This window comes from Canis lupus, chromosome 8, assembly GCF_003254725.2.
Source record: "Canis lupus dingo isolate Sandy chromosome 8, ASM325472v2, whole genome shotgun sequence".
Taxonomy (NCBI): Eukaryota; Metazoa; Chordata; class Mammalia; order Carnivora; family Canidae; genus Canis; species Canis lupus.
In genome coordinates, this window is record NC_064250.1 from 37754639 (window position 1) to 37773748 (window position 19110).

At 35.4% G+C, this 19110-nt stretch overlaps 1 protein-coding gene across 1 annotated transcript in view; it reads right to left on the reverse strand.

Annotated features, from left to right (window-relative positions):
- Positions 1–19110, reverse strand: part of KCNH5 (potassium voltage-gated channel subfamily H member 5) — a 273366-nt gene that overhangs the window by 223435 nt on the left and 30821 nt on the right. The window contains exons 3-4 of the mRNA XM_025443239.3: positions 14633–14739; positions 10806–10934 (exon numbers count right to left, since the gene is read on the reverse strand). Of these exons, the coding sequence (XP_025299024.1) occupies positions 10806–10934; positions 14633–14739 (236 nt within the window). The remainder of the gene's footprint in view (positions 1–10805; positions 10935–14632; positions 14740–19110) is intronic.

A 19110-nucleotide genomic window follows, 5' to 3' on the forward strand; every position in this document is an offset into this window, starting at 1 on the left:
CTATAAAATAATGACTAATTTTTATATGTGACCTTTGTGTTTTGTTCATATCCATTACATAGTCCCAGTAGCCAAGGTACAGCTGTCCACAAACTTCTGTGCTCCCCCTTGCATTATATAGATTTGTTACTGGAAAACAGCTGCCCAGCCAGGAATACACTTCCCAGCATTCTTTGCACTGAGCTGTGTCCATGTCCCTAGTTCTCATCAATGGAATGAAAGCAGAAATGATGTGTGTCACTCCTACACACGCTGCAACTTAAGAACCAAGTGAGATTTCTCCACACTTTTCTTTCTTCCTAACAGCTGGATGTAAGCAACAACAAGACCCCAGGGAATAGTAAAGCACTAAATCAGTGCATGGAAGACTGCCATATGCCAAGGATCACCTGCCTTGGACTGTAATGTGAACAAGAAATATGCTTCTGTTATGTTAAGCCACAGAAAGTTGGGGAATGGGGGTATTTATTATAGCCTAATAAAAACAGCTCTACTGTGCATTATGTGCAGATATATACACACATAAAAAATGAAGCCCAATTTCAACAAATCTTACATATTATGGTTCATATCACACTTCCATCTTTCTTGTTACATAGCAAAATGTTATCTCTCTCTGTTAAAAACTACAGTGATAACTAAAGATCGTTCCTTAAATATCTAGAATCCCTTATATTGTTTTCTGAAGGAGTAGTGATTTTAACATCTAGGGGAAAGGGATGTGAATTTAATAAGAAAGAAATTTCTTCTGAGGCCTCAAATTTCTGTTATTAAAATAATTCATTTCAAGGAAATGTCAAGGAGGTATAAGGACAGCAAAACTAACCATACGCTGGTTCTGTCTCAATTATCCTTTCTATATATATCCCAAAAGCTTTATTAAAGATTCCATAAAGACCATTTGATAACTTCTACAATATTGCCCCCCACTAGGTTATTTGCCAAATAACCCCTTAACAAAGAAAACTCCTAATAGTCCTGAAGAAAGATATAATAGAAATGATGAAATTCAGACAATGTGACAAAAGATGAAGTATGAATTCCCAGGAAGACACCAGTCAAATGTCTTTCAAACTATACTAGATACATGACATCATACTTCACTACCATTTTTCAGGCTAATTCTGACTTCAATCAAGCTTTATATTTCCCTACCAGTTCAGCTCCCTCTTTGGTATCCAACAGGTGGATTAGAAAATAAGTAAACTGGCATCAATGGATAGAAGGTCCTTAATTCTTTATTAATGGACTTTATTCTAGTAACTAGAATTTTTTTTTTAAATGTTAGGCTTTGGGAATTGTATATAACCCTAAGGCTAACTCTGTGTAATGTGCACAAAAAAAAAAAGAAAAAGAAAAAGAAAAAAACAGATATGCTACCAGATCTCTAAGAACTTAACATCAGTGTAAAAAACCAACATGCAATCTGTATCACCAATCTAGACTCTTCTTCTGAGCACTCGATCTATGTAGTATCTAATCAGCCATTAGCCACTTCTCACTAAGATATTATACAGGCATCTGATACTCAACATATCCAAAATTGATCTTATTATCTTCTCTATCTCCAACTCTACATCTTTCATGTATTCCTGGACTTGGTTGAATGGGCCCATGATATTTCCAGTTGCCCAAATCAGAAATTTGAAATTTGCCATCCTCCTTCACTATTATCTCCACATCCACATATCCAATCCCTTCCAAGCCTTATAGACTATAACCTCTTAATAAATATCAAGTTGACTCTCTTCTCTCCATCCCTATATGTCAGACGATATATCATCTTCCACCCAAGTGAGGTGGCAGCATCTTAAAGACTATACTCTCTATCTGCCCTCTGACCATATATTCCCCGAGCAATGAGCAACTCTCTACATTGTTGCCAATGTGTTTTCCAAAGCATACACTGGGTCATGTCCTTCCTCTATTTCAAACTCTTTAAGAGATCCCTGGAGGTTTTCAGGATCTCTTAAGCCCCATTTTGTTTTATTATCATTGGGTTTTGTTTGGTTTTGCTTTGTTGGGTAAAAGTGGTAAGAGTATCTTTCTTAAGACGACAGTAACAATGGTGGCAATATATACATTGAAATATTTCCTGTGATTTCTCTTTCTTACTTTAACTGGATATTATAGTTGGATTGAATATTTCTAGAAACTTAGAAAGCAATGTTATACTTATCGAAGCTTCATTTTTCTAAAACAAGTGACACTACATATCTTAGTACAGCTGAGCATTGGATTTAAGAAGAATCCTATTTTTATTACCAGAGTACAATAAAGTTTATCCAGAAAATATTTTGAAAAAAATTAAATGAGATATTGAAGGAATAAATTCATTGACACACAGAATACAAATCATCAAATGGTATGCATTCTCTCATTTCCTAGGATAATGGCTAGGGTTAGGGCCTTCTTATAATCCTCAATTTTAAACAGTTAGCATTTTTTCAAGACCCCTATACCACTCCTTTCTCCTCACTCTCAGATTACCTTGTCAAATGTTATTGAATAAACAGAAGCCATTAGAAACATGATTGCCTTTAATTTCCCTTCTGTCCCCTCTATCTCTAGACCCATGATCCTTTTGTGCCCTTGGACACATCTGGATTTTGCCTGTTATTAACTAAATTACTTCATTTGATCTGTCATCAACCCCCACTATACAAACTTTGAAAAAGTTGAGCAGCCATACTGTCTAGGTCAGAGAAAAAGACACATCAGCAGTTTTACCTTTCCCCAGCGATACATTTACTGATCTCACCTTTACAGAGATCTAACTGGTATAACTGATTATTCAGCACAGTTTGCTAATGTTACTTAGATGTGATCGATATGGAGTAATGTGAACAGACAGCTGAATATGAAGAGCCTAATACTTGCTCTATGAGTTGTTCATGGAATTATGAGAACATTTGTTCTCCTAAAAGCTCAGGATGCCAACTCCTTCTTAATAAAACATTAGTTTAGCTCTATTGGGTTGCAATTAACCTCTTTGTCATGGACTGCCTAATCTTAAAAATAAGAGGAAGTCACAGAGGCAGTTAAATCAATCTACTAGACTGCAACACAAGATTCTAATCTATACAGAAAAAGCTTAGGTAAACAATTATACTCTTGGCCAAAGAGACTACATGGCATAATTACTCATATTTCATCTGTTGTTTCCTCTCTAAAGAAAACTATTGGCTTCCCACAAGGGGAAGGTTGCTATTTTTGCTGTTAGTTTCATTCTATAAGAATTTTTTTTGTCTCAATTATTGGCATGAAGATGCCATAACTATTTGGCACAGGATATTTCACACTGTGAGTGTCTTGGCAGTTTTGGAATCTGTTTGAAAATATCATACAGGATAAATGGGCAGACTTTAACCATCTCTTTTAGAACACAGATGGATAATCAACGGAATGGATTTCTTGGCTGTAATTTTTCCCCTTTGTATTATTACAAATGATGAGTCTGGTACCATTGACTGATTATTGGAGCAACAGTTCCAAGACCTCAGTACCAGGAACAAAAGATAACAAAAAATGCTTTGCCCCCTTGAATTATTATCATTAAATTTCTTGGTTCAAAAGAGTTCAATTCTATCAGAATCAGAATGTTCCCAACCTGTGTTTAATTGCTATAGGAAAAAAAAAAAAAAAAGAGCGGAGTATTAAGTTGGCCAAACCACAATAGTAAGTTTCCAGTGGAAAGGATGAGACAGCATGGTGCAATAGAGAGAACACGGCATTGGAAATCCATAGTAAAAGTATTTTCAGGGCGGCCCAGGTGGCTCAGCGGTTTAGCGAGGCCTTCAACCCAGGGCCTGATCCTGGAGACTCGGCATCGAGTCCCACGTCGGGCTCCCTGCATGGAGCCTGCTTCTCCCTCTGCCTGTGTCTCTGCCTCTCTCTCTCTCTCTGTGTCTCTCATGAATGAATAAATTTTTAAAATCTTAAAAAAAAAGTATTTTCAACGGGAAAATGGAGATAAGGATACTAATTTTCAGAATTATAGGAAAAAGCAATAAAAAGTATAAAGTTCCTGACATATAGTAACTACTCCATCAAAACTAGATTCCTTCCCTTCAGTGGTTTTTACTACCATCTATCATGGTATAAATCAGAGGTATCACTGACATCATTCAGTGTTACTCTTTTTAAGGGCAAAAATCCATCTAGAATGAAGTTTTGGTATCGGAAGATTCATTATGAGGAAGAAGTGCACTCAGATTGTTTGGCTGTCATTACATTATAGTTACTATCCCATGTACAATTTAGAATAAAATTCAGAATTAACCAGTTTACTCAAGTCTTCCAACCATGTATCTGAGTTTCTTGGTAAAAGTACCTAATCAAGTAAGAAATTGGTGTCAATTTCAAACTAGGAAATCCTCAAAGAACTTGAGGTCTTGCTCTAATCATTGGCCCCTTTTCACATTAAGAAGGTCAAATGCAAAAAAAAAAAAAAAAAAAAAAAAGGTCAAATGCAAAGTGCTGAATAGCAGTGGCTATGGGGGGCTGTTTACTTGTTAATAATCTCAAAGAGAAACCTTTCAATATTTCAACCATTAAGTATGGTATTTATGTATATTTGTAGATGCCCTTTATCAAATTTATTATATTGTCTTCTAACTCTTAAAAAAGAAGAAAAAAGATGAAGGAAGAGGAGAGAGAGAGGAGGAGAGGAGGGGGAATAAGACAGTAAAATACCTCTGGGTATTAAAAATTACATTCTGACCTGCTAATGTATGGATTCACTTATCTATTCTGTATCATAAAACACTATTTCCTATGTCTTAGGTAGAACTCTATTACCTAACTAGTTCTTCAAAATTTTTCAAACACCCTCCATTTCCTCCCTTGCAACAGCCTCAACTCTCTAACCCTCCATTTCCTCCCTTCCAACAGCCTCAACTCCCTGATTCTTTTCATCTCACTCACCTTACCAAACCCCAGCTCTGGTTAAATCCAACTCTATATACCTTTGACTAAACATGGGTGGAGTAAAACACATAATCATACTCCTGGATGCTAGTGGAACTCATGATCACTAGCCCCAAGCAGATCTGAGTGCTCAGCACACCTTCCGAATTCCCTTTGCCCACTCACTTCTCCACCCTCTTAGATTAGCATTTCATATCTACTTCTCTCTCTCCACACCTTCAATATTTCTTCATCTCCTTCAACATCCTTACTCTCAGGATAACCATGTTCTTTATATCACTGAGAAAATATGAGCCATCAGAAGAAAACTTCCTATATATATTTACTTGTCTCCTCTGATCCTAATGGAACTGTGTATCTCCAGGACTTAGAATGGTGCCTGCACCATTCTGTATACTTAATCAGCATTTTTGGTTGGAGGGAAAAAAAAAAATCCGTAAAATAGATAAACAAGGGGAACAAAATTTTCCTACAAGAGTCATGAAAAGGTTCATGTTATGTAACTTTGTGCCCAGGGTTGAATTAAAAATAAATCTACCATCCCCTAGTTAAATGCTCTAGAGCCAAATCATTTTGATATTATGGCGCTACCATGAAATCTCATCTGCTCTTTCTCAAAATTTCCACAGTCCCCTTTACTCAACCTAAGAATTTGAGAGACATATTTCTGCCAAGATTTCCAAACACACTTTCCTATACTTCCACCTTTATAGAGATAGAAGGATTACTTAATATCATATTCTATTTCTATTGAATTTTTCATTAATTTTACATCTTGTAGGAATAATAGAAAGTAGTTCATATATAGCATTCAGTTACACTGCACAACACTTTTTCAGTAATCTGTTAGATATTTGAAAGATATGGAAGAGTCTCAAAATAAGCCTGTTTAAAGCGACACCTGGATGGCTCAGTGGTTGAGCATCTGTCTTCAGCTCAGGGCATAATCCCAGGATCTGGGATTGAGTCCCACATCGGGTTCCCTGCAGGGAGCCTGCTTCTCTCTCTGCCTAAGTCTCTCATGAATAAATAAATAAATCTTAAAAAAAAAAAAAAAAGTCTGTTTAAAGTAAGCTCTTCCTTGAGATGCCTGGGTGGCTCAGCTGTTGAGCATCTACCTTTGGCTCAGGGCCTGATCCCAGGGTCTGGAATCAAGTCCCACATCAGGCTCCCTGTGAGGAGCCTGCTTCTCCCTCTATGTTTCTGCCCTTCTCATGAATAAATAAAATGAAATAAGTAAGTAAGTAAATAAATAAATAAATAAATAAGCAAGCAAGCTCTTCCTCTACAAATTCTGGCCCTGGAAAGAGATAGTCTCCTCTAATACTTTTCACAATGGGGACTGATTTTCCCTGTAAATTCTAATTTACATGCCTATCAAGCACTTAGTTCAAAACTAAATGGCCTGAGTTGTTTGGAGTCTTTTTTTGTAAGAATGAGTTACACATTTAAGAAATTTTTACCTGAAAAACTCTGAGGTTCTGATATAAGGATACAGAGATGGAGGTGTGGAAGGGCATTAACTTGAGAAATAAAAGTCACCTCCTAATATTAGCACCTTTTCCCCAATCTCACTATAAAATGCTATCAACTGTCAGTTTCCATAAATAGATTACATACTATACCATCAATGTTTAGCATATCAAAACTGAGAATGTACTATACTCTCCCTAACTTCAGCTGTGTCATGAAATCACTTAGAGAGACAATAATATTCATCAAATATAAACATAAATATATGGGATGCCTGGGTGGCTCAGCAGTTGAGCATCTGCCTTTGGCTCAGGGCCTAACCCTGGATTCCTAGGATCGAGTCCCACATCGGGCTTCTTGCATGGAGCCTGCTTCTCACTCTGCCTAGGTCTCTGCCTCTCTCTCTCTCTCTCTCTCTCTCTTTTTCTGTGTCTCTCATGAATGAATAAATAAATAAATAAAAACTTTAAAATAAAATAAACATAAATGTTACTTAAGGGAAAAGACTTTGACATGAAAGCTTTTTATTTAGTATTGTTGTCATTCAACATGAAAGCATGAGAAATTCACCTGAAGAATATGTTAGGTCACAAATTATTTAACAATTATTTATCTTCTATTTAAAAACATATTACTTTAAGATATAGTCAGCTCTTAACTGTAGATTTTTCACAGATGTTCCTTACCAAGTTGAGGAAGTTCCTATCCATTCCTACTTTGCTAAGAATTCTTACCATGAATGGGTGCTGGGTTTTGTCAAAAGCTTGTTTTAATGTCAAGTGATATGATGATATGATCTTTCTTTTTTAGCCTGTTGAAATGGTAGATTACAGTGATTGATTTTTTTTCATGTTAAACCAGCTTTGCATATGCGGAATAGATACCAATTGGCTGTCATGTGGATTCAATTTTTGTTGATTATTTCTATATGAATATTCATGAAAAATACTGGTCTGTTCTAGCAATGTCTTTTTCTGATTTTGGTATTAGGGTAGTGCTAGTCTCATAGAATGAGTTAGGAGAGTTCTTTCTGCTTCTATTTTCTGAAAAAGACTGTAGATTTGCCAAAAATAAAAGCAAAAACATCCATACCAGGTGTTTCTTTGTTTTGTAAGTTTATTAATTATCGATTAAACTTTTTAATAGATGTAGGATGATTTAGGTTGTCTATTTCTCCTAGTGTGAGTTCTGGCAGTTTGTTTTTCAAAGGAGTGGTCCATTTCCACTAAATTATCGGTTCAGTGGCTATAGAGCTGATCAAAGTATTCCTCCATATGCTTTAATGTCCTTGGGATGAGTTGTGATGGCCCTTCTTTAACTTCTGATATTGGTAGTCAGCATCTTCTCCCTTTGTTCTGGGTTAACCTGGCTAGAGGTTTATTAACTTTGATGATCTTTTTAAAGAACCAGCTTGAGTTGTGGTGATTTTCTCTAATGTTTTCCTATTTTCTAGTTCATTGATTTCTGCTCTAAGGTTTCTTATTTCTTGTCTTCAGCTTGCTTTCACTTAAATTGCTCTTCTTTGTCTCCCCCTAAGGTAGAAGCTTAGGTGTTTAATTTTATATCTTTCTTCTCTTCTCACATATGCATTTAATGTTACATACATTTCACTTTAACCACGACTTTTGCTATGTGCCATAAATTCGATAATTTGTATTTTCAGTTGGTCAAAATATTTTTCTAATTTATCGTAAGGCTTCTTTGACCCATGAGCTATTTAGAAATGTGTTAATTTCTAAATATTTGGAGATTTCTTAGTTATCTTTCTGTGACTGATTTCTAGTTTAATTCCACTGTGATCTAAGAACATGCCTTTTAATATTTCTATTCTTTTAAATTGGTCAAAGTGTGTTTTATGGCCAGAATGTGATCTATCTATTGTATGTTCCAGTAAGCTTGAGAACACATATTCTGTTGCTATTGGATGGAGCACCTGGAATTTTAAAACAAATAAACAAGCATTAAACCTAAATACTATTAGAAGACTGTTCTATTTTTTAAAACAGCAGTTAAATTCATCCTAAACTTTCTAAATACTGGGTCTGTGAGTAAAGGTACAGGAACAGGTAGAATGAACCCAAAAGTGAATATTTGATCTTCTAGGAGATGATTTAATATACACATTTTCAGAAACATTCACAAATAAATTGTTCCATGTTATACTTTAAATGGTTTGCACATTATAAAATTTTCCTCTTACAATTTGATGCTAACCAAAAACTGACCAACTATAACATATGTGAATTCATATGCAAGAAATAAACATACAAAATTTTTCTGTAATTATGATTACAGTTGCAAAAATTAAACTTTTGTGCCATTTTCTTTAAAAGAGGTAAAAGGCAATGCCAAATGTAAAGAGGAAGATTTCATTTTTGGTCTCCTAAGAAATTATTAAAAATAACATGTCCCAAAATCTAAGAGTATTTGAAATTCTTCATTTATCAGACACCAGTTTTAATTTTTTTAATTTTTTAATTCAATTAATTAACATATAATGTATTATTAGTTCCACAGGTAGAGGTCAGCGATTCAGCAGACCTTTACAATTCCCAGTGCTCATTATACCACGTGCCCTCCTTAATGCCCATCACCCAGTTACCCCGTCCCCCCATCACCTTCCCTTCCAGGGACTCTCAGTTTGTTTCCTATGATTAAGAGTCTCCTATGGTTTTGTCTCCCTTTCTGATTTCATCTTGTTTTTTATTTCTTCTCTTTCCTCTATGATCCTCTGTTTTGTTTCTTAAATTCCACATATTAGAGAGATCATGTGATAATTGTCTTTCTCTGATTAACTTATTTTGCTTAGCATAATACCCTCTATTTTCATCCACAATATTGTAAATGGCAAAATTTCATTTCTTTGATGGCTGAGTAGTATTCCATCATATATATATATATATATATATATATATATATATATGTATGTGTGTGTGTGTGTATACCACATCTTCTTTATTCATTCATCCAAACACCAGTTTTTAATTTAAACGTAATTGGAGAGAATAAAATGAGAGTAAATTATATGGAAAAGGAGATAAAAGCATATCCCACTGACTACTGCTTTCTATAACTCTCTTCCTTAATATTAAAGTCAATGGGCAGCCCCAGTGGCACAGCAGTTTAGCACTGCCGGCAGCCCAGGGTGTGATCATGGAGACCCAGGATTGAGTCCCACATTGGGCTCCCTGCATGGAGCCTGCTTCTCCTTCTGCTTGTGTCTTTGCCTCTCTCTCTCTCTCTCTCTCTCTCTGTGTGTGTGTGTGTGTCTCATGAATAAATAAATAAAATCTTAAAAATAAATAAATAAAATAAAGTCAGTAAGACTGTAGTCAGGATTTTGCCAACCACTCTCTCTCTCTTTTTTTTTTAAGATTTTATTTATTCATTCATGAGAGACAGAGAGGGAGGCAGAGACACAGGGAGAAGCAAGCTCCCTGCTGATCAGGGAGCCCGATGTGGGATTCAATCCCAGGACCAGGATCATGACTTGACCTGAAGGCAGACGCTTAACCAACTGAGCCACCCAGGCACCCAGCCAACCACTCTCTTGATAACAAAATTATTCTTCACATAATCTAACAGCATCTACACAAGAGAATCTATAATAGCTGAATAATTAAAGGGTGAAAAGTAATCTGAAAAAGTCAACTAACCTACCTCTAATCAATCCAACAAAATTCAATCAACTGATCAACTGTGCTGTAAAGACACTTCACCCAAAACCATCTCATACATTGTTATATTTTGTGTTTCTAAAGCTCATCCTGGTAGAAGTTGTCAAAACTCCCATTTTATTGATTCTAAATTAATAATGCTGTATGACATTTCTTCCTTGTGTCTTATTCCAATTCCTCTTACTATAATTTAAGTTAACCAACTATTATTTCTACTTTGGATAGCCATGCTATTTCCATTCAAATAATATAACTGAATAAAATGGATTCTGGATAATATCTAGCATGAATGTAGAGCAAAAGAAGTACTACATAGTAAAATTTTGTTTTCCAGTTCAACCTATGTATTTTCTTAAATAATAATATATTTAATTGACAGCTTAATGCTTAAGTGTGGCCATATCTCTGAAAGTTACCTTTTGTTGGGGCACCTGGGTGGCTCAGTCAGTTAAAGTGATCAACTCTTGATCTCAGCTCAGGTCATGATTCCAGACTCATGAGATCAAGCCCTGTGACAGCTCCACACTGGGCATGGAGACTGCTTAGGAATCTCTCTCTCCCTCTCCCCCTCCCCCTGCTCTCTCTCTCAAAAAAGAAAGAGAAAAGAAAAGAAAAGAAAAGAAAAGAAAGAAAAGAAAAGAAAAGAAAAGAAAAGAAAAGAAAAGAAAAGAAAAGAAAAGAAAAGAAAAGAAAAAAGAAAAGAAAAAAGAAAAGAAAAGAAATTACCTTTTGTTGAATCATCCTCTATTGGCTGTTTGAACAAAGTAATATCCTTGAAAGTACATAGGAACAAGACTACTTTTTCATGTTCATTTCTTATTGGTGCAATTTGCATATAAAACCAAACAGGGGTTCCTGTAAAAGACAGAAAGAACAACAGAGTGTGACATAGCCACAGCAATGATTTGTTCTCCTGCATTCCCTTTCTTTAAGTTGCCAACTGCTATGCCAGGAACCAACATCAAAACAACAGTATTTTCATTGCTTTCAGAATTTAAAAAAACCTCTTTTTTTTTTATCAATTACCAGTTACTCAAATATTAATAAACATTTTTCAACCCAAAATATCAAAATGTGTAAGTAAAGCTGAGGGTAACATTTCACAGGAGCACAATAATGCAGGAGCACAAGGGGAGTGTCACTACTTAAGTAACACCAGCATTGCCTTTAGGTCTATGTCCCTACACCTCTGCTGCTCTCACCAACTTCTGTTTTGTAATTTCACCATGCACGACCACTCCTACATGCTGCTCTCTTCTTGCCACTGTGAGAAATGTTTCCTATTGACTTCAACAGCAGTCCCCTGATGCTCTGATAAGCATTCCTCTTGGAAGAACATTTGAAATCACTATTCCTACCTCAAGGCTCTCTCATCAGTCAGAGTTATAAGACAGCTCTATACCTTTGACAGCACCCTCACATCAGAGAGAGGATGTCAGCAACATTTGATGTCTGCTCTACACAGGGCTACCTGAAGCTTTTAAGGCAATCTTATGGGGGGAAAAAAAAAAAGATGTGTCCCCAGATCTTGAGATTCTCAGGTATCTTTGTGAGCCAGCCACTGCTTCCTATCTTCTTCACTCAAAGAAGGAGACCTGACTCTGTCACTATGTTCTTTAAACAATGGCTCCTGCAGACTCCAGAAAACAGAGTTTCAGAGCACTTAAGGCTTTGGATTTGGACAAACCAGGAACTGGCATTATTTCAAACAATAAATATTTGAAGACACAGAAATGCCTTCAAAGGAGTAATTATCCATTAAACGATAAAACACTGAAGGAATGTTCCATCAGAATCAAAAAGACACATTTTCCATTATATTCTTTCCAAGCCATAGTGCAGTAAAACCTCTCCAAATTTTCTTTCTTAAAGACATAAAGGCTTTTGTTAGGTTTGGGATTTGGGGAGTGAAATATGCAGCTATTAATAGTCTCTACGTGAGAGTTGATAGCCTGTTAGTGGTGCAGTGAAAATCAAATTAGAAAAACCTTCATACCTTTGGCCGCCCCCCCCCCCCCAAAAAAATCACAGAATAATATCACCACAACGAGGAATTTGTCATCTAGACAAAAAGAGATGGCTTAACTACCAAGTTCAAGAAGTCAGAGAATTAGAAGAGGTGTTTATGGAATCTTCCGTTCTGACAACCACATCCTTTTCAACCCTGGGGCTTATGAAAACAGGGCCCTTTCCAAAATGATCATTGGGTGAAACAAGGATCTCAAAAACCATCACACAATATACCAGAGAGGCCTGTTCTTTGTTTTCTGCTCCTTATTCTACACAATGTACCAAAGAACTGTGAATGATATATGCAGTTTTACAAATCACCAGATACGCAGGCTAGCAGATACATGGCCGATGGCTGTTCCAACACAGTGAGTTTGAGGCAGCAGGATCATAAACAGAGAAAGGGGCATTAAAAATAAGTCATTTTCCAAGTTCTGTTAAAAATCTGAACAGAAAGAGATGATGTTATGTTTCACGCCTTCTATGAAAAGAGTAACTTTTCACATTTTAGCAGAGTCAGGGCTGTTTTTAAAACTGCTTTCAGATATCAAGGTAGATTTTTTTTTCAAGTTGAGTTACAGGACCAGACTCCCCAAGTAGACAGAGTATTTATATTTACTGAGTGGCTGGCATAATATCCATATTCCGGGTTGAGGGTTCAAGGAAGCAGAAAGTCTGAGAGGGTTAGGCAGAGAGGTCAGTTGTAGATGGAAACTCAGGGCAGTGCCTTGGCATTGATTATCTGGGGCAGCCCAGGCTATCACAGGTGTGCCTTTGTGCAGACAGAAAGATCCATTTAAATCATCACCCCAGAACTACTGTTTCCTCCTCAACAATAGAAACAGTTCTCTGCTAATCAGAGCAAAGGACCTTAAAAATAGAGCCTACAAGCTGAAGTGTCAATGATGACACATGTTAAATCAATCCCTCCATTTGCAAAATGCTATTTAACCTAATTACTTAATGGAAGTGTTAGGAAGACTTGGCATTCAGGCATTCCCAAAACATTTATCTACAGACATGTGAATTTCTCTACCTAACATTTTAAAAAGTTACAAGAACATACTTTTTTTAGTTGATATTCAAGAACCTTCAGGTAACAATTTATAAGATTTTTTTAAAGCTCCTTTAATTGTAGTAGAACTCCACTAAAATGCATAAATGATATCTATCCTTCATATTAATGAAAAAACTCAATGCAAGTAAGAAAATTTCAAAACATTAAAATAATGCAAAATACTACCTTGGAAGAAAACTTCTGGAAATGTAAAATGCAAGTTTTCATTAACATGAGTTAAAGGATTTAAGGAAAACAGAATCTCCACAAAGCTATTTTTGAGAAACTCAGAAACTATAAACTTAGATCTCTTGCTTTAAAATCAGGCAAAGATTTGTTTATTCTTAGTTTCAGAATGTAATGACTTTAGTAATATGGAATAGCCTTAAATTATTTGCTAAACTCCAGGCACATATCTAAGTCATTAAAAGAATAACAACCCTATATGAAAAGGATAGGAGTCTTAACATATAAGTCTTACTAAAAATTATCAGTATGTATCTGGAGCTCATGAAAGAGACCCAGAGGGTCTCAAGCTTGACTTTTCTCTGGTAAAGGACAGAGAAGATCATTCAGAATGGATTGTTTGCTAGGTGACAAGCCAACAGACATTTGGCTATGACTAAAGAGAAAGACCTCTTTGGCCTTGATTCTAAAATGAAAGATAGGGGTGGCCCAGTCAGTTAAGCATCTGCCTTCCGCTATGCTCATGATTCCAGTGTCATAGGATTAAGCCCTGTGTTGGGCTTCCTGTTCAGCAGGGAGTCTGTTTCCTCCACCCTCTTGTCCTTGTGCTCTCTCTCTCTCTCTCTCTCTTTCAAATAAATAAATCTTAAAAAAAAGAAAAAAGATAAAATGATAAGACATCCCATAGGTAAAAACCACTAAAGACCAATGCTCCCATTACCAAGTGCACTAATTTTAAAGCAATGCCTGTGGTTGTGATTATCCCTTTGATGGTCTATTAATAAAAAGAGAAACCTAAGTTCAGTTCTAAATATTTTATAGTGAATAAATGTTTGAGTAAGATGGAGAGGATGAATTATGCTGTAAAAAATCCAACTAGCTCTGAAATGGAGCAAGTGCTTCCTGTTGAAGCTAAAATGCTTCCCTAAATGAGGAAGAATTTAATAACCATCAATTTCCACTAAAGATAATAATTGCTTTTGGGTTACCTGGGTAGCATAGTCGCTTGAGTCTGACTCCTGATTTCAGCTCAGGTCGTGATCTAAGGGGTCATGAGATCGAGCTCCATGTTGGCTTCCATGCTTAGTGGGTGTCTATATTGCCCTGCTATTCCTCAAAAGGTTGCTTTTATAAGTGGAATCATTTATTAGTTTTGCTATCTAATTTTATCAGCACCCCCTGCCTTTGCAAGATAAGGAACAAAGTTTGATATTCTCTCTACATTGTAGCTCAACTACCACTAGCCAAAACATAGTATTAATCAGAGTTGACAAATCTTATTGATAATTTAGATACATACTGTTTTTCTTGTATAGAAGAACTTCAAAGCAGTTTGATTCGTAGTTGTCAAAAGTCTGTCTGACTTTCTCAATGGTCTTCTTGTCAGTCAATTCTCCATACATAAAACTGGGAAAAAACAAACAATATATTTCAGTTTGCTTTTCAAATGCTTACATAAAACCATGTTGCTGTCTCTTTTGATTGAGTATTCAAATTTAGTTATAAAATTAAATGTTGCTCCCACAAAATATACTAAATTAATGAAACGATGTTTTAATCATGATTCCTAAACTTTTTGCTAAAAGCTCGGTTTAGAAGTTATTTCAAACATATATATATAGAGAGAGAGAGAAAGAGAGAGAGACATCAATTTACATACTTCCTATAGGCATGAATTTTAGTTACTATGGTTTAGTTAACACCAGTTTCCAATAGCACAGTTCGAATTTCATTTATAATATATTAACAGTAAATAACTGCATAAAGTATGAACTTTGCTGTTAGCTCCTCAGCCTACAAATCACTAGTAAATAATAGATACACATCACAGTAACCAATAACATCACTTCTTTCAAAGCCACTCTGTCTTGGTCACAGTGCATCTGTTACTCAGTCCATGCATAGACTCAAAGCTGTAGTTGTGTTGCCTCCTTGGCTCTCAGCAATAAACCCACATGACATTTTACAAAACTGGATAACTAAAAGCAGGAATTAGCCATCAAAGATTAAAGTCCCGCAAAGAAATAAAAAATGATAATGCTGGAAGGGATGTTCAAATTGAACATAAATGAAGGTATAGATGAAACACGTAACTATGGGAATGTTAACACTGCTGTCATTTGAGAGACTCTAGATATGCAGCCAGAGGAACTTAGAGAGGTGAACTTATCAACATAAACCAGTAAAGTGATTATGACAAGGAGGATCAAGGTTTCCCAGAGGAAGTGATGCCAGTAAAAAAAAAGTTTCACGTTAAAAAAGCCATAGGAGAAGTTCACAATAGCGAGAGTACAGGAATAAAAGAGTTGTGGTTGATGCAGACTTAAGAAGGAGTAGGAACATCTAAGAGGGGAAAAAAATGCTCTCTTCATGTCATGCTATATTATGAAAAGGCAAGTATAATTCAAATGACTTGTAACAGTTTTTAACAAAGAAATGCTTTCTCAATGTTTAAGTGCTAAATCACAGTGTGCTAAATATGAGTTTTATTATTATTTGCCTTTCTCTGCATTTATGGCCAAGAGTAAGAGAGGTTTTAATGTCTTGATAGACATTGTTAAAGGTCACAGAATAATCATAAATTTTTCCAGAGTTTTAAGTTCATATTGCATGCTTTCATCTTGCATGGTCTTTTTTTATCCTCCCACACACAAGGAAGTGTGAAGAGTCCATATTACACATATAATGCATCCATATTCTTATCAGTTATGAGGATTTCTTAAGATGGTGCAGGTATGGCTAATGGGAGAAAAATAATGCTGAGAAATTGAGGAAGACATACACTGCTGCCAAGGGTAAGGGAACATATAAAACATTGATTAAAGAATGAGATTTTACATGCCACAAAAATTTCCCAACGTTTGAAATTACCTGTTTTTCTAAGAAAACATCACCAAAAGTCTGATAATCTACAAAACAGAACTCAATCAAGGACTATAAGCCTCTAAAACTCTATTCTTGATGCTTTCACAATCATCAATTGTGCATCTGGTATTAGATACATAGTTCTATTGGCTAGCATAAGTGTTCAGAACCTTTTTCCCACTAGAAAAGAAGATGTGCCACTGCTAGATAACTTGAATAAGTTTTTGAAGGTTCAAGTATATCTTAGTTATTGTTTTTCTTCCACTTTCAGTGAGTTCACATATCGGCCAGAAGCTAATCCAAATGAGGTAGAGCCTAAAGCTCATACATGCTTAGGGGCTCTTTTTAGAGAAAATAATATAAAATTATAAAACAAAATTAGGTACAGAGCTTTGGAAGACATCCACTCAAGTGAGGGCCCCTGAAGATTAAGATTCATTACCTTCATGGGACATCTACCCCTGATTGTATCAATCTAGAAAATATACAACAGGAAGGGTATAGTTGATAGCAAAATCCAAAAAATCTAGAGGATTCAACATTAATGCCATATCACAGCCAGAAATTACAGAGTCATGGTCCATCTTATGATAACACTAAACATAAGCAACTAGAACTCTAGAAACTAAGAAATGAAAGAAAATAGTTTGCCAAAGACTGCCCAATCTGCATTACAATATTTCTATCTTTTATTTAAAAAAAAAGAAAATTTTCATTGTCATTATAACAGTAAATTAAGAAAAAGAATCTCAGAATTAAATGACAGATTCTAATTCCATAATCTCAGAGCCAGACTCACAGAGGAAGCCTCCAAGCCTACCTGTAAGACAGCACTGAAAAGCCATTGCTTCTGCCAAAGCCTGAACTCCAGAGCTCATGAGTGTCTCATGAAAATCTCTTGAAGGAATTACACTGAAACTAGAATTACTCAGTTAAAGGCACCTTTCTTGCCCTCCAAAAAATAATACACTATTTTAATACTGTTCATATTTTTTACAGACAGGTGAACTTTTTAAATCAACTAGTTTTTTTTAATTGACTTATTTTTAATCTAAAGAGTCTCTACTATAAAATATTAAAAACAGGAAAAAAAGGTTAAGATAAAGGCAATTAAGCTAACTAAATGTTTCAAACTTAAAAAGAAAGAAAAGAAAAACCATTTTACTCCTGTTAGTAAATGTCAGGTTCTATGGTTCAATAAACTAAAACACAATATCCACAAATAGCCAACAGAAAAACATTTAAAAAAAGAAAGCATCTATAATACAACAAGCAATTAAGATAAAATTTTTGAAAAATTAACTCTAATAGGAATCAAAAATAAATTACAACTTAAATTAAAAAACTGTCTTGGAAATTGATATAATAATACCACCTAATAAAAAATACAACAAAAGCCTCAGTGAAAATTCTAAAGAGAAGATAAAAATAAGCAACTTTTCAAATAAGCTCTAAAAATTCTATAATTTTTCTTCACTAATTTAACCCTCTCAATAGTAAAATTACCTGTCCTAACAGAAGCACTTCAAGAAAAAAAAAAAAATCCCAGATTATTACAATCTGACTACTTTCTTAAAAATTACTTTTATTTCTTACATTGTTTCACTCATATTCTTCATTTTAAGTTTATTAAACCGAATATATGGGACAGAACACATATCTGAAGTGGTAAAATGCAGCAATTAATAAAAAATATTTCAAAATGAACTATAAAGGATGTCTAAAATGTATTATCCATCCTTCCAATGAAAGTATTTCTATCTGAAGTTGTCTAAACCATACTAAGTCAATGCTTCCACATAGTCTATGAGAATGGCACATTTGTTGGTTTGCTCAGCTGTTTTACATGTAAATGTTGAGTGTCTTTATCAGCAGCCTGTCTCCAGATGGCTGAGGCTCAAAGTAGTCTCTGAATGGTTAACGGAATTTGAAGGAAAGTAGGATTTAGAAATGGTGATCATCAGGCTTTAGATACCATATACCTATATAGTAATTTTACACATTTTTTATGTATACCCTCCAGAAATATATAATAGGAAGATAAAAAAATTTTTGGAACTTCAAATTGCTTAGACAGAATGCAAGCTCCCCTTAGAGTAACTGTAAATGACTTCTACAACAGCACTGTTATCTTATTGGAAAGAAAATAAAATTAGATATTCAGAAGCTATCTATCCCGACTATAATATTGAGTGGTCATAATATAACAGAAGACCACCGCACCTCTTATCAACTGCATAATTCATGGGCAAGACATATAATTGCTTTGACTCTCAGTTTTCTGATACATAAAATAATAATAATGTTCATATACTTCAGAGGGTAAAGGCTTTAAAAAGATAATGCACATTAAGTCACAAATTATAATGTGTTCTACAATGGCTGAATTATGACTGAATGCTTCTTATGGGTGAGGTTGGAAGAAAGCCCCTTCAGCCTCAACCCCACTACTCTCCAGCTCTACAATTCTAGAACAGGGGTTGGGCCATACTTGCTAATACGCAGGGTCACTGTGCCTTAAAGGGATACATACATCATTTTGTGTGTCTTCTTTCTTTATGAGCCCATGAGGTTGGAGCACAAATCCATTCCAGGCCTGCTCCTGAATATTCTGGCCACTTTTCTTACCACACAACTACAACTGGTGGTAAAATCTGGTCTTGGGAATAGAGGAGAAGTTTTCCTAAGGCCTGGCCCAAGCTGAATCCAGCTTGCCTGAGCATTGGGCAGTATACCTTTCATGTATTTTCTGCCCTAGAAAATTTCTAAGGACAAGTGGCCTTGGTTGATAGCAGGATTTACTTATTCTTGGATCCCTTGTTCTACCAATGAAATCTTACAAACAAGCCTCATTATGATACCTACACCAGCAAGGATGCCTATAAATGTTGATGGATTTCCAAGAGAGAAAGG